The 15,667-nt window shown below is 39.6% G+C and overlaps 1 protein-coding gene across 16 annotated transcripts in view; it reads right to left on the minus strand.

Moving 5' to 3' along the window:
* PNPLA6 (patatin like domain 6, lysophospholipase) overlaps positions 1 to 15,640 on the minus strand; it is a 52,380-nt gene extending 36,740 nt beyond the window's left edge. Inside the window, exons 1-5 of one of the 16 annotated variants that reach the window (XM_007436442.4) lie at positions 15,435 to 15,608; positions 7,787 to 7,905; positions 4,529 to 4,623; positions 2,921 to 3,002; positions 2,250 to 2,318 (exon numbers count right to left, since the gene is read on the minus strand). In XM_007436442.4, the coding sequence (XP_007436504.2) occupies positions 2,250 to 2,318; positions 2,921 to 2,959 (108 nt within the window). In that variant the 5' untranslated portion in view covers positions 2,960 to 3,002; positions 4,529 to 4,623; positions 7,787 to 7,905; positions 15,435 to 15,608. Of the gene's footprint in view, positions 1 to 2,249; positions 2,319 to 2,920; positions 5,398 to 7,786; positions 7,906 to 15,434 lie in introns of those variants that run through there. The other 15 variants (XM_025172012.2, XM_088137598.1, XM_088137600.1 and 12 more) reach the window with 15 other exon arrangements.
* Between the last annotated feature and the right edge of the window lie 27 nt (positions 15,641 to 15,667).

Below are 15,667 nucleotides of genomic sequence, written 5' to 3' on the forward strand. Positions count from 1 at the left end.
AGCTGATCCAGCTTGAACTACCATGCCATTTAGTTGTCTGGTTAGAAATACAGGTAGTCCTTGTTTAATGACTGCCTCATTTAGCGGCTGTTCACAGTTATGACAGTAATGAAAAAGTAACCTTATGACTAGTCCTAGCAACTATGACCTTTGCAGGTTTGTAAAGCAAAGGAAAGCTGAAGTAAGATCATAAGCACAGCCAGTTTCACTTAGCGACCACTTTGTTTAATGACCGAGTTGCTGGTCCCAATTGTAGTTGCTAAATGAGGACTATCTATATATCTGCAACTCCCTCCAAGTATTTGCAACAGACAAAGAAAGTACATAAAAACTATTCTTGTTCTCCTGGGATAGGCTAGTCTCCTCCTCTAACATTTTTTTTTTCAGTAGTCTGCTTAAATCTCTTAATCCCACTTCCAGGTCAGAGTTTGTAAATACTTAGCTAAATATAAATATATTGGTTAAAAGTATCAAAAAGCTAAGGCCAATGGAAAAGAAACCAAGACAAGGTTAATAAAACCTCTAATGAACATTCAAAAACAAGCATTTGGGCAAATCTTGGAGTGAAACATGAATAATTGCGTATGTACACATCAACTTCCAAAATTGTAATTGGAAAGACAACTGGGATGGGGATCTTCTAATATTTGTATGAGGTCCTTGATGTTCTATGGATGTTAAAAGGCAGGTAGATGGCCAACCCTCCACACAATGAACCACTAAGCAGATAGAAAATGTCTTCCAAGGTAAAAGATCTCTTGTTCTGGATCACTAGATGCAAAGGATCACAGGAGATAGCTAAGAAGAACTTTAAGAACATTTAAGATAGAATGAACTGAGGGTTCATGTGGCACATATGACGAAGACAGCCTTTAACATAGTAAAAACATCTAAACATTACATTAGGGATAGGAAAAACTTGCTATATTTTATCCATTTTGACCAAATATGTAAAATGCACCAGCTTTCATGCCAAGGAAATGAAGCTGGAACATATATTTTCAAATTAAACACATTCTTGCATTTGAGATCATTGCTTTCAAAATCCTGCCCATGAGAAACAAAAGAGTAAGTCACATCATCTGGAAGCTCACTTCCGTTGTCCCACTGTACTGCCTTTGAAGCCTGACACTGGGATAATGATTTTATTACATAGGCCACATCCACCCAGCTACTTTGCTGGGTTTGCTCCCCTCAATCTTGGAACTGGTAGGAAATCACGCCACCCTCAAACCTGCTGCCTCTGCAGCAAACCCATACTGCATACCCAGAACTGGTCTGTCCTGCACTGCTCTATACAGCTTTAATGCACCGCACCCTGAGGGCTGTGACTGGTGGTTCCCTGAGCTGAAATGCCAACCCTGCCTAATTCCAGCCCTCCCTGAGCTGACATTCACATGCTGGATGTGAAAAGCTTTTTCCAACTGACACGTACAATGCTTTGGTAACTGCATTGCATTGCATTGCAATTTTTTACTTTATTCTTTCCCACAGTACCCTCAAATGATAAGCTTTTCAAAAATCTGTGTAACTATGGATTGACCAGCTGACTCTTTGATCTAATTACCAGGAGGTAGAAGCAAAGGGCTTTTGTATCTCTTGACTATCAACTACTGGTCATCTGGATTTGTGCAACAATGCATCCAGTAGATAAGTATTATGGAAGAGCTACAGTTTCAGAGAGAAACATAACTAGAGGTGTGCTTTTTCTTTGGATATCTGAAATTTCCAGTGAAACCTTTGCTGTCTGAATAAAAAATGGGTTTAGTAATTGGTGGTTTTTTTTTTAATGAGAGGTATGCATCCTATTTATGATGGAATTGCATTCCCATCAAGTATCAGTTGTCTGATACTTGATGTCTGATACTTGGGGTCTGGAAGTCTTTCATATTCAGATATTATAGCATGAGAACTGATAATTTTGCTTTTTTCCAGATGAACCAGTTCGGCCACTGTCAGTCATGCTTTTCTGGCTTCTATGTTACCTCGGTACAATACTTATTATGGGAAGTGCTCAGAAATGAAAAATAGTTCTCAAAGCACTTTCTGGAATAATAAAAATACTGCACAGAAACAATAACCAATATTATGGCATTGTCCTTGGCTTTTTTCAGGCATGCAAAGATTACTCTTGCATTCACCATTAATGTCTGGAAAAGAAAGTTATTCTGTGCCATAGATGGCAACAACCATTGCATGCCAAGCTGAGCCAGGCCCATTGAAAGCTTTCTCCCTCCCCTCCCCCTCACCATGCTGGTCTGGAGCTGATCCTCCACAAAGAGCTTGATGTTGGAAAGCACAACTGTCAGGGTTGCATCCTGCAGTGGAGAGAACGGAGCAGGCCTTGAGGGAGGGAGCAGGGCCAGAGCTCTCAGAAACAAAGAATGGCAAAGAGGAAGCAAAACAGATTAGAGCGTCTTATGGTGCAGCAGTATCAAGGCAGCTTTCTCCATCCTAGGCCTTTTGGATGTATTGGATTACAAACTCCATCATTCTAAGCAGCACTGGACATGTTGTTTGGTAATTACTGGATTTGCATTTGAAGGGCATCAGGATGGAGATGGCCAGGATGTACTAGGTACTACGTTCCACTCATGCATGAAATATTTCACCGACAAGAACCATATTGCATTAAGTGCTAATGCAGTAAAAAGAGGACAGCCAACAAACTCATTTTTGGAAACATACACATGCAAACTCATGTCTAAAAGCAAACTGGTCTCTACATGGGACATAAAAAAAAGCTACATGGGACAGCTAAGCGCTCTTTATTAAGAAGGGAATGGTGAAAGGCACATATACTATTGAGTCCTCCACTTGAGTAAGTATACTGAGCAAAAGGAAGAAAGAAAGAGAGGAATAGCAGGAGGAAATAGATGAGCGACTGGCTATCCATTAGTGAAAAGCATGGTGGCCATACCTCTTGTTCCTCTTGTGGCTCCGATTCACTTTGCCCCATGATGGCTATCGACTTTGCTTCCTAGCCTAGTCCATGAAGGACCCTGCAGGCAAGACAGAAATGCATATAGCATCACTCCAGGACTACAGATACATACTTCCAGTGATTAAGAGGTGAGCAACAGAGATGGACTTGTTAGTTTTGGTGGGTTCCCTTCTCTATGAAGATAATAACCAGGTTTTCATTCATTTTATGCACACTGAAGGGCTCAGAGTTTGCTGCAGGCTCCGGTCTAGTTCCAGACATGGATACCACAAGACTACACAAGGGAAGGAACTGCAACATTTACACAGTCCATTGGGTTCTTCCAAGTAAAGATTGCTGTATGGGAGTAGGCCAGATAGCAGCAGCTCTAATCCCATGCTGTGGTAACGTAAGAATTGGACATGTTAATACCTTAATTGCTCTCTCTTAAGCCCTACCCATTCTTATAAGCACAAGCAGTTTTTGGTGAACTAGCTGGAAATGAGGCATTGCTCCTGATGCTGTTCTAACCAAATCTATACTGCTGTCTCTGGCACATAGTGGAATCGTGCAAATGGTGAGTGCTTAGATTATAGGCAGGATGGATGAAATCATTATGCTCATTATGAAACTCTTCTCTTACTGCAGAAAATTGTCTGTTATTCACTGTCATATCTTACAGGCAACCAAACTAGGGATAACCCAACCAAATTAGTCGTTTTTTACCCATCCCGTATATTTCTGGAAAACTAAAAGCAAGCTCTGTCCCTTTCTTATAATGTCTAGTCTACAAACACACAACACAATAATTGGTATTAAAGAAAAAGGCAATATTTTAAACACCTATATTAAACTTTTATCCAGAGTGGCATTTGTACAGAAAAAGGTACATTATTAGGGAAAAAAAACCCCAGTTAATAGAGACTGGATTTGAGTCAGTGTAGCCTTCATGGTAAGGACTTTTCAAAGTTAAACACACACACGCACAAGCAATTTTTCAATTGTTAAATACAGTGATATACAATATCATAAGATATATAATACATATCTAATGAAATATGAGTTTTAGTGGTCCATATTATGTGATAACAAACCTGGCCACAACATGGTTTGCTTGGTTTAGGCTTACAATAAAGAATGAATCTTCTATTCTCAGTGATAACTAATGTTGTACAACTTAGTGTGATGAGTGAAACCAGTGTTTAGGCCATATGACACAAATCCTCTAACAAATCCATCTACTCCTGCACTCATCTCAGAAAACTGCCTTTGATCTTAATCAATTATTTTTAAAATAATGATTTTATCCACTTAATCACTGTTTGATTGTTATTTTTTATGTAAACTGTTTTGTGTAGTCTTTTGGAAATGGCAGAATACAAATTAATAATGCACAGATTCTGCAGATCTGACTTTAAAGAAAGGAGACTCTGCAAAATTGAAGTTTGTTAATCTTTGTTCTACAGGGTAAAAAGCCAGAGACCGATTCTTTCTCCCCATCATCAACAGATATCTGTATTTCAGAATATATGACAACTAATTTCCATGTCAAAGGTAGGATTCAAAATCTCTACATGCAATACTTTTGAAAAAAAAAATACGTACAGCAAGCACTGGTGGGTAGGTGGGGAGCCAGGAAAATTATAGACAAACTCAATCCACACATTAGTAGGAATGATAGGTGATGGTGGTCAGGAACACTGATACAACATATAAAAAGATAAGATTAGATGGCCACACCTGCACAATCAGAAGATACATCTGATCCCAGATGGAGACCTAGCCTGGATATGGGCTCCTGTTCTATTACTGGGAATATAGCACACACGTAGGAAGACACATTGTCTCACACAAAAGTACTTACCTAAAGCTAGGTAAATAATGGAGAAATGTTAGTACTGCACAAAACTGTCAGTCAGCAAACAAATCTGCTCAGGTAGCTCCCTTGAAAACAACTTAGCCTTCAAAGAATATGCCCCACAAAGTGGTTTTGTTCAAGGGGTGAACATTTATGGTCCACAGTTGTTTTTCTTTCCTGATCCACTTGCAGAATTTACACACTGTGGCTCTGACAGACTGCCTAATGCAAGAATAAAGCCATCCTTCCTGCAAGTTGCACAATATCAGGAACTTGAGCTTCTGTTGCCCAAAGCTGAAACAATTGCTTCACTCCCAAGGCTTCTAGCGTCTGTCCTATTCTTAAGAAACCTTCTCCTTAGGCTGTAAGATGAACAGCAGGTGTTTATTACCCCAGAGAGTAGCTGCCTTGGCCTCAAGCAGAAAAAAAGAAATAGGAATTTCTGAAGGAGTCTGATAGTGCTTTTTGAGACTAATATTTTTTATCAAAAGGCATAAGCTTTTGTGAGCTATAGCTCGCTTCCTCAGGTGCAGTAGAGTGGCTAGACTGTTGTAAGACTGAAATCGGGATGAGGTGGGGGGAAGGAGGGGAAGACAGCAAAGAGGGTGGCTATGCAGATGCAGGTTACATATGAGACAGTTTACAAGGACCTTATTAATTAAAAATTGTACGTGTTAAAAATCATTTGTGTTTGTTTCATAGGTAGCTTGAAACCTTTTCATGTACATAAATTCAGCAATCTCTTACTCAGTTGTGCTTGTGAAGATTCTTTTTTCCCAAGATGTCTGTTTTGAAATCTGTAATAGGCTGTCCTGAAAGACTGAAATGCTCTGATAATACTTTGCCCTTCTTTTGAGTTCTGATATCAATCTTCTGTCCATTAATTCCTTTGTGCAACATTTGGCCTGTCCATAGAATCCAGAGGGGCATTGCTGGCAGATGATGACACATATCACATTAAAGAAAGAGTACATGAAGATGTGTGTAACTTTATACTAACTTTGAACTCACCCGTAACTTTTGCAATAACAAATACCTGCAGATCAATGCCACAGCCAGGTCACATGTACGGTTCTACAATATGCCAACATCTTCATGAGTTACATAGAACACTTTCTCAGCTTTTATCCCTGAAACCTCTCTTTTACTTGAGATTAACGGATTACAATTTTGTCATCTAGACCCATAAAAAAAAAAATCTCATCACAATCAACCATATCTCAACAACTTCCATCTCACCGTCAACCTCAGCCTCTACTGATCAACAGAGCAAGCCCACTTCGTTGACATCCCAGTAAAACTACTAACATGGACACCATGTTATACAGGAAACCTACAGATCACCATGCATACCTGCATGCTTCTAACGTCCATTCAAAACACACCACCAAATCTATCATCTATAACCAAGCTTTACGCTACAATGGCATTCATTCTGACTGCAGAGGGGCTCAGTTGACGGAATTAAGCCAGGCATTCAGAAGACTGAACTATTCATTCAACAATATCAATAGACAAAGCAATAAAGCCAGATCAATTTCCAGGGAGGACATATTAAAAGACAGACCACAAAAACAGAACAGAACTCTGCTGTATGTCACCTACAGCTCACATCTCAAGCCACTCAAATGCATTATTAATAAGCTATAATTCATATTTGACAACGATACGGCACTTTCTCAGGCATTGGATGGTAGGGCTATATCTGCATAGACAACCACCCAACCCGAAGTAAATTCTCACAAAGAGCAAGAAACAACAGGAGAATGATGCTAACAAGGGAAACAGATCCTGAAACAAGCGCAGATGTCTACTTTGTCCCCACATTTACATCAACATCACCATCACAAGCTCCAACAAATTCACACACAAGGTTAGAGGAGCCTTTATATGCCCTTCCTGTAATGTGACCTATGCCATCGTCTGTCAACAGTGCCCCTCTGGATTCTATGTAAGACAAACAAGCCAAGCTGTGTGGCAAAAGAATGTATGGACCTATGTCTGACATCAGATTCAAAACATATCAGGGCATTTCAGCCTTCAAGGACACTCCATTACAACCTTCAAAATAGCCATCTTGGAAAAAAGAAACTTCACCAGTATGATGGAGAGAGAGATTGCTGAACTCACAACTTCAAAAGATATCCAGGTTATCAAAACAAACACAATGCGTTTTTTAATACATTACAATTGTTAATTTAATAAGGTACTAGTAATCTGCTTGTAACCTGCATCTGCATAACCACTCTGTCCTCCCCTCCTTTCTCCCCATCACATCCCAATTTAAATTGTACATCAGTCTAGTCACCACATTGCATCTGATGAAAACAGCTGTAGCTCATAAAAGCGTTTGTCTTTTAATAAAATTTGTTGCAGGTAGTCCTTGGGTTACAGCCACTCATTCGGCAAGGGGGGACTTGCAACTGGTCCTCAAAGTTGTGGCCATCACAACATCCCCACGGTCACGTGATTGGAATTCGGGCCTTGGCAACCAGATTCCAATATCTATAACTGGACTCTTAATAGAGATGTTACAACTGTCAAAGCATGAAAACAAAGCAAGATTACATCAGATCACATCACCAAATGAAATACAATTACCTTTTGTAGTGAACATGTACAGTATTTCAGTCTACCAAAATGCAAATTGTGAATGACTTGAAATTCTCTAAGTTTCCCTTATGATTTGCTGGAAATGGCTCAATAAGGGGATATCATAAATATCATAGAGGATAAGACAGAATTAGCAAATCACTGATATCTCAATTATGATCATGATATACAGCAAACATTAATGTAACTCTAAACATGGTTCAAGCAGATTTTCTATTTTATGCACATTTCCTTAGGAGCAAACTAATCACAATAAACATAAAGATGATTGTGGTCTTTTATGTTTACTTTGTAAAATACTCTTAATATAAACTAATATTGCAATAATGAATATAAGCTAAACACGAATGGTATAAAATCAGTATCATTAAAAGGTACACTTTGCAATGCACCTATCTCAAAGCATTAAAACAGCTCCATGCTTGCTTGGCAAAGATGCTTTGAAGACCTTCCCCAGCTGTCCACATGGGCATACACAGATACTTCCGCTGAGACTCTGGTAGTACAGCAGCTGTGAAGTAAAACACATGATGGTAGACACAAATAAGAAAAGATTTCAAAGCAATTGTGTTGAGCATTCTGTAGGATGCTGCTGCTTTAATGCTTGGAGGAGTGCTTTGGTCGCCCTAAGACACATTAAGAAGTGTCTCTTTCAAATGCTTCACACATGTTAATTTCTATTGGCCAACAGATAGCATATTTATGATAACTAGAAGGCAGAGAATTTGCTTCCTTGTTTTCTCAGTTCTTGTGGTCAGTATATGGAAACAATGCACCATTTCCATTTGAACTAAAATAAAGCAGTATCTGTACATGCAGATGTTGAAGCTAGCAGTTTCTAGTTCCTGATTTGTGCAAACACTTGAACAGAGCTTAATATGGACCTAAATTTCATATAATCCTCCACCCAAAATTTATGCTAACTTGATTATTGCATGACTTTAAATAAACAATAATTTTACCCAGTTTTTAAGCATCATCACATTTGTGTAAGATACAGTAATGCATGCTAACCTCACTAAATAAGGGACTAGATGTATAATCTTCAGAATTAATTTTACGCCTCTCTAAATCATATACTCACTCATCCAGGAAATGCACCTGGGACTCAGCACTGTTTTGTTTTTCACATTTTTATGAAATGGCATACTGTTTTGTGAAAAGCTACAGTGCTTGAAGATTAAAAAAAAAATTCTAACCAGATTATGCATATATAGGTAGTCCCTGGGTTAAGAATGCCTGGTTTAAGGATGACCCATAGTTAAGAATGGAGCCTATTGTAGCAAAATTTGAGTTAAATACACAATGGTTCAAGTTAATTACACAATACTACTTATACAGTATTATATACAGAATACTGTTCCAGCTTACATACAAATTCAATTTAAGGACAGATCATGGGAACGAAATTCATTCTTAAACTGGGGGCTACCTATAGATCAAACTAACAAAAAATATAAATTATAATGCTAAATGCTAAAGAAAATCTAAAGTTAAGTTGCTAAGTATATAAAATGCTACAATAAAGGATACTAAAATATTGAGCTACTAAGCTACTAAAATGTAAAAAAAAGTAAATTACTTTTTAAAAAAATTAGTAGAAGTATTGTAAATCTTTAAAATATTAACTATTAGTAACCATTAATAATTAACAGATTAGAAAAAAACAGATTAAGCAAAAAAGAATACAAAAATATGCTGTAACGAAATCAAATGGCTGATTTGCAACACACTCTTTAAGTCCCCTCATTTTTAGCCCATAAAATCCACATCACTACGGACAGATGTCTCTTAATTGTTACTGAATTATTAGCAAGCAAATAAAATCTTTCCAAGTTAGATTAAAAGAGATGTTACACATAATACCCTGCATTTTATGTATTGTATCTATGAGTTTTTTCTTTCCATTAAATATTCTATTTCCAGTAGTTTGGAATACTAAAATTGGAACACTAGTCTTTTTCTCTTTCTGGGCTGCAGATATTCTTGCTGTCAACAGCAAAATTCTTATGTCTTTATTTTTAACATTTCTATTTTCTCTTTCAAACAATGATAAAATGCATAATTCTAGTGTTGCTAGGAAAGAGAGTAAATAGATCTCATTTATCTCCCTAAAAACTTATTTTCAAAACTGTCGGAATCCTACCAAGCATGCCAATATGATCTAATATTACCACATCCCTTTCCACAATCCTTAGATATATATCTCAACATTTTGGCTAAAAAGGTGGAGTAGAATACTATTGGTGATGTAGCTTCACTGAACTTTCTCTAATCCTTACACAGAGTTCATAAACCTTTCTATTTCTTATCACTAATATTTTTCCCAAGCTCAAATTCTTACGTTGTAAAATCTGAGTTTACATTCCAGAAACTTTTAACAATGCACAGTACTTTAAGCATAGCAGAGTGCATTATGCTTTTCCGTTGCAGCCCCTGCTCTATGGAACACCTTCTCCCCTGAGATCCAAAAGGCCCCTCCCCTTTTATCCTTCCGGAGAACACTCAAGATCTGGCTCTTCCCCCAAGTGCTGGAATAGGGTGAGATGAGAACGTGGAGTATGGCACCAGGTTTATTCTGTTTTTTAGTTTTACCACTTTTTATTTTATTTTATTTTATCAAATTTATATGGCCGCCCATCTCACAAGAAGTGACTCTGAGTAGTGTACAGCACAAAAAGTATAAAACAATAAACATGTCAAACACAGTCATATTAACAAAACAAAAAAAAAGCACACACAAAAGATTCGATCAGCAACGAACCACCTCAAGATCTCACCAGTCCCCTGAGACCCCCAGGCTTGATGATACAGCCAGGTCTTGAGGGACTTCTGGAAATTAAGGAGGGATGGAGCTGACCTCACTTCAGTGGGAAGAGGGAGGCGCCATAGCAGGCCCTCCTTGGGCCTGCCAAATGTAGTTCCCTGAGAGACAGGACCTGCAGCATGCCTCTCTTGCCAGATCTGATGAGACGAGCAGATGCAATCAGGGAGAGATGGTCCCTCAATGCTATGAAGGGCTTTAAAGGTCAAAAACAGCACCTTGAATTGAACCCGGAAGCAAACTCGCAACCAATGCAGCTCACAGAGCAGAAGTGTAACATGTGCTGTTCTAGAAGCATACATAACTGCCCACGCCACTGCATTTTGCACCAGCTGAAGCTTCCAGAAACTCTTCAAGGGCAGCCCATGTACAGTGCATTACACCAATTGGGAGGTGACCAGGGCATGAGTAACTGTGAGCAGAACCCCCCGATCCAGGAACAGGCATAACTGGTGCACAACACAAAGCTGTGCAAAGGCCCTCCTAACCATGACTGCCACCTGCTCTTCAAGCAGGAGTCGTTGAGTCCAGGAGGACCCAGATTGCGCACCAGGTCTGTCTGGGACCATACAACCCCATCCAGCACCAAAGATGGTATAGACCTAGAACTGGCAGGACCCAACACCCAGAGCTACTCAGTCTTGCCAGGGTTCAACTGAAGCCTGTTGTTTTCCATCCAGACCCTCACAGCTTCCAGGTGGACAAGATGTCCACAGCATTGCTCAATTCACCAGGAGCAGAGGTATCATTGGGTATTATCAGTATACAGAATACAATAATCTGTCGGCATGGGGTGAGGTATCATCAGTACATTGATCACCACATGGTGATGGATGATTGCATTTATGTTTTATTATTGAACTTATTGTTTTATTGGCTGTAAGCCACCCACAGTTAGTTTTAAGATTGATGGCTACACAAATGTTTTAAATAAATAAATGCTTTATATAATGTCCTACAATACAGAAAACTTCAAGCCTTGCACAATTGAACATTATTTTGCAGAGAGCCCTCTCCTAAATGTGTGGATGTATGATTCAGTATGGCCTAAAGCCTAAAGGTGTAGTGCAAAGATCTAGCTCTTTATTCTTTTAAAAAATCATACTAAACTAATATTGGGACGGCCGGGATTTCAACCTTCATTAGCTTTGAAAAAGGTAGGGGCTGGAAGAGATCTTGCAGATCACCCAGTCCTATCCCTTGCCCACTGCAGGCACCTACTATTACAGCATCCCTGACTGATGGCCTTCCAGCATCTGTTTAAACTCTTTTAGTGAAGAGAGTCCATCACCTCCTGAGTTGGTCTGTTCCTTGTTGAACAGCTCTTACCAGTTCTTATTCTTCAGGCTATACGTATCCAATGCTTTCAACCATTCTTCCTAAATATTTCCTTCCAGACCCCTCATCACCTTGGTTGCTTTACCCAATATTAACAGTGACAAGGTACTATACAAACTGTAATGCAACTGCCTGGAAAGCAAAGTTCCCCATCTTTGTGCTTGTGCTTCTTTTGCAGTTAACATACAGATTGATCCCATATTATTATGCTTTACAAACAATGAAAACATTGAAGAAAATTATTCATTTGAAGGGAAAAATATCAAAATCACAGAAAAACATGGCATTAGTCCTATCTTTAGTTCTTGCATACAGGGTCTTTTCAACTTTAAAACCAAATTCAGTTTAGCAATAGAGTTCTCTTTCAAACTTCTATGTAAAATGGAACTGGGAAGTACAACCAGCTTTAGTATCACTGCAATCTGCTTATTCTAGAAAGCAGGCATCCAAGAATGCTAACTTGAATGCTAACTTGCCAAATGAGGCAAATTTCCCCACTCCTTTTTCTGATCTGGGATTAGATTCCTTTTGGAAACATTTTTCTTCAAATCTTCTCCATTGGAGAAGTGATACCAGAATCCTGGAGAAAATCAGGAGAAGCATCTCTCAGCAAGAAGAGAAACAATGACAAAGCTATTTGAATACATTCAGGGCCAAGCAGCGAGCTGTTAACTATGAATGATTCTGAAGTTGCTAAAAGGCTGCGGAATCAGAACAGGATCTTACAAAGGTCATCAACATTACAAAACTTTCTATCCATGGGCTAGCTCAAGAAACCTTCCCAGCAGGCCACATCTAGTTAGTAATGGAAAACCTGTTTTGGAAAGCAATGGAGCTAAAATGCCAGTTGCATATTATGCACAAATAATAGGAAGCTCTGGGACTGCACTCTGATGGAAGAGTGCAGTAAGCAATTTTATGTCAGTCTTGGCAGAATGCCATCCTAAGTAGAAGATAAAGTGTATGGGGAAAAACACCAGCTGTGTTCTTACCTAATTATCTTCTTTTAATCTGTGTTGCATGGGAGTAGAGCTGTCCTTCTAAAGAAGAAAGTTCACTGAAAATATAAAAGCACGCAAACTTCTATAATTTAATCTTCTGTTATCTTTTGGTAACTTCAGGTGATATAACCTGCCATCTCAAGTTCCACACACATTTCCTCTTTCAAAAGCCATGGCTTGGTATAGTATTACAAAGTTGGAGGAGAACTTGAAGGTTGTTAAATCTAGCCTCTGTACTTCATACAGGATTTGAAATGCAGTGCATAACCACAAAATCCAAACAAATGGCCATCCAATCTCACCCTACTTTCATCAAAAAGAGAGTCCACCACTGCTCAAAGAATTCTATTCTACGTTCAAATAACTCACACAGTTAAGAGGCTTCTCCCTATGCTTAACCAAAATGTGCTTCCTTGCAATTTCTACACGTTGGCACTAGGTAAACAGAGGGCAAAACACTTCAATTTTGTTCTATTCTACATTTGAAACAGCTATTTTTAACCTTCCAAAGTATTCTAAGCACAAAACACTTCTGGAATGGTTGGAGCAAAGTGTATCAAGGTCAAAACAACTGTTTCTAGAAAAAGGATGTGAGGAAACTGATACTATTTCTGTTCCAGTGTCATCCAACCCAGCAGATTCCTGCCAACAAGCATTATCTAGCCCCCACCTATTGATGCACACCATTGCTAGGGAATATTTCAGGGCAGCAGAGAAAAGCACACATAAAGAAGAAGGTGGTCATTCTGAGCTTCTAGATAAGAAGGTCTGAGCACACTTTCCCAACTAGGAGCCCCTAGTTGTGCTCACATAAAATATCTAGCCAGCATGGTCTAGTGCCATAATGGCAGAGAATTTTAAGAGGTGCAGTCCCAGGTATCTGGAAAGCACTGGATTAAGTAGTGAAAGCATTTTGAGAATCTCAGTTTTTATTTGAATATGTACTTGCCTTAGAGTGGCAGAGCAGGCTTCAAAGCATGTGGGCAATGCTCCACAAACTCACCAAAGCCCAAGGTTTCAGTATCCTTGCCTCTCCCTAGGACCAGTGGAAGGAGACTAAATTACATAAAATAAACAAATAAATCCAAACCTAGTTTACACAAGTATTTCAGATTATGTATATAAAGACCAAATATTTATTTAACATTTCATAAAACAAGAGTAAAAAAATCAGGGTAGTAATAAATGTAAAAAGAGCCCAAAGCATGTAAGTAACAGGCACAGTTCCTGCTTGGGGCATGCACATTTGATGGCTCATTTAAGGAGGTGTATTTTCTTCTCATTTAACACGTATGTCAGCTTATCATCATACCCCTTGTCATCAACAAGTTATTCTGGATGACCACTGAACACAGATTAAAGGCAGAACTCTGCTGGTCTTCTCAATGTCACTTTTGTTTATATCTCCTTGAAACATCTATTTTACAAGTCCCAACATAAAAAAGGCAAAGTCTCCTCTAAGTCAAGCTCAGTTCCTTGTAGGCCCGTGCAGTCATCTTGGCAACCATACAGAAGTGGTTTGTCACTGCATTCTTCCAAAATGTTTCTTGACTTCCCAGTCTAGCCTACAGCTAGGGATCTCCTGATCTCCTGGTATTTTCCTATAGAAATATAAATCAGGTCTGACCTTAACTTCTGAGCTCAGGCAATGTTGTCTATTCCCCAAATTTACCAAAACAAGACTCATATGACAATCCAGTCCTCCCTATCACTCTCCATTAAAACCTATTAGGACATCAAGGAATCAAACCTCATCTTTAACTAGAAAACAAAAGCCAATTCATGTTAATGATACCTAGATTTACAGTGAAATGACCTTGATCTTAGTTGAGTGGAAAAACATCTTGCTGGCACAGATCCAGGCTGTAAAGCAATTCTGGCTGCTTGAAATACCTGTCCATGTTTTAAATACTAATTCAAAGTACTAATAATTCAATACTAATTCAAAGTATACAAAGTAACTGAATACTAGTTCAAAGCCCTGCAAGGTCTCACTCTCTCTTACTCACATATTCATTCCCTGCCCCCCCCCCCCATGACACTAACTCAAGCTGCAGAAGGAGGCTGGCATTGGTGAGCTTGAGGCCCCTGACAGGGGCCAAAAACCTGTCTTGTCCTGTACTGAGGCTTATCTGCCCCCCTTCCCCAAACTCCCCATATCTCTGTTCCAACCTTGCTTCTGTCGCTTAAGCTTCACTCACATGCTACCAACTCTTCTGCCCATTGGCCCAGATTAGTTCCTTTCAGGAGGGCTCAAATATCTGCTGAAACATATCCTCTTTAACAGAACTGACCTCCTTGCTCTGGCTGCTCCCCCACTCTGCCAGTCTTAGCCCCACCCAGAATAGGTTACAATCTCTGTCCAACCTGAAAGGTAATTTATTAACACATTAAGAAGAAGCTGGAGCAGGCTCTGCTGTCCAAAAGCCCACAGACAATATGTGGCCAAAAAAAAAAAGAGAGAGAGAGAGAGCAGATATGACAAAATCTGACTACTGGGATGGAGATATGAGGTAGATTAAATAGAATGTCCTTATCCTGATATCTGAAATTTTATAGCTACTTTCTTGATTCATTCCTGCTGGTCGATACCATATATCATCCTAAACAGATCAACTTTTGCCCCCACAAGTCTGCTCCCTTCTTTCTGCTTTCTAAATTTTAATTTCTAGAATAAGAGAAGCTGGCTCAAGCCACCCATCATGCCCTTCTCTTCAGTTTAAAATGTCCCTATCGTTCTTAACTGAGAAGCGAGAGAAAATACACTCCACACATGCTCAGAGACCCTTACGCCATATGCACGATGTAGGGCTGAGGACGTTAATGCAAGGCACTCTCTTCGTCCCTCCCATCCTCCTCCTTCCCACTCAGACTCACCCATTGATAGCGGCTGCAGCTCCGACCTGCTAGACCGCCCTCTGCACCCCATACCTTCCTCTGCCCGCCTCCGACCCCAGCGGCGCCTGGAGAATGACGCAATTAGGCTGCGTCACCACCGCTCCTGCCGCTCTCTTTCCTTCTGCGGCGCCCGCAGCTCGCGAACCAGCTGTTGTGCCGCTCGCGCACCGAGCGCTCTCTCCAGCCCAGCACGCGACCGAGACGCGGGCACC

Source organism: Python bivittatus, unplaced genomic scaffold (genome assembly GCF_059951505.1).
Source record: "Python bivittatus isolate LINGU-HERP-01145 unplaced genomic scaffold, Pbiv_v1 ctg000220_np1212, whole genome shotgun sequence".
NCBI classification, from domain to species: domain Eukaryota; kingdom Metazoa; phylum Chordata; class Lepidosauria; order Squamata; family Pythonidae; genus Python; species Python bivittatus.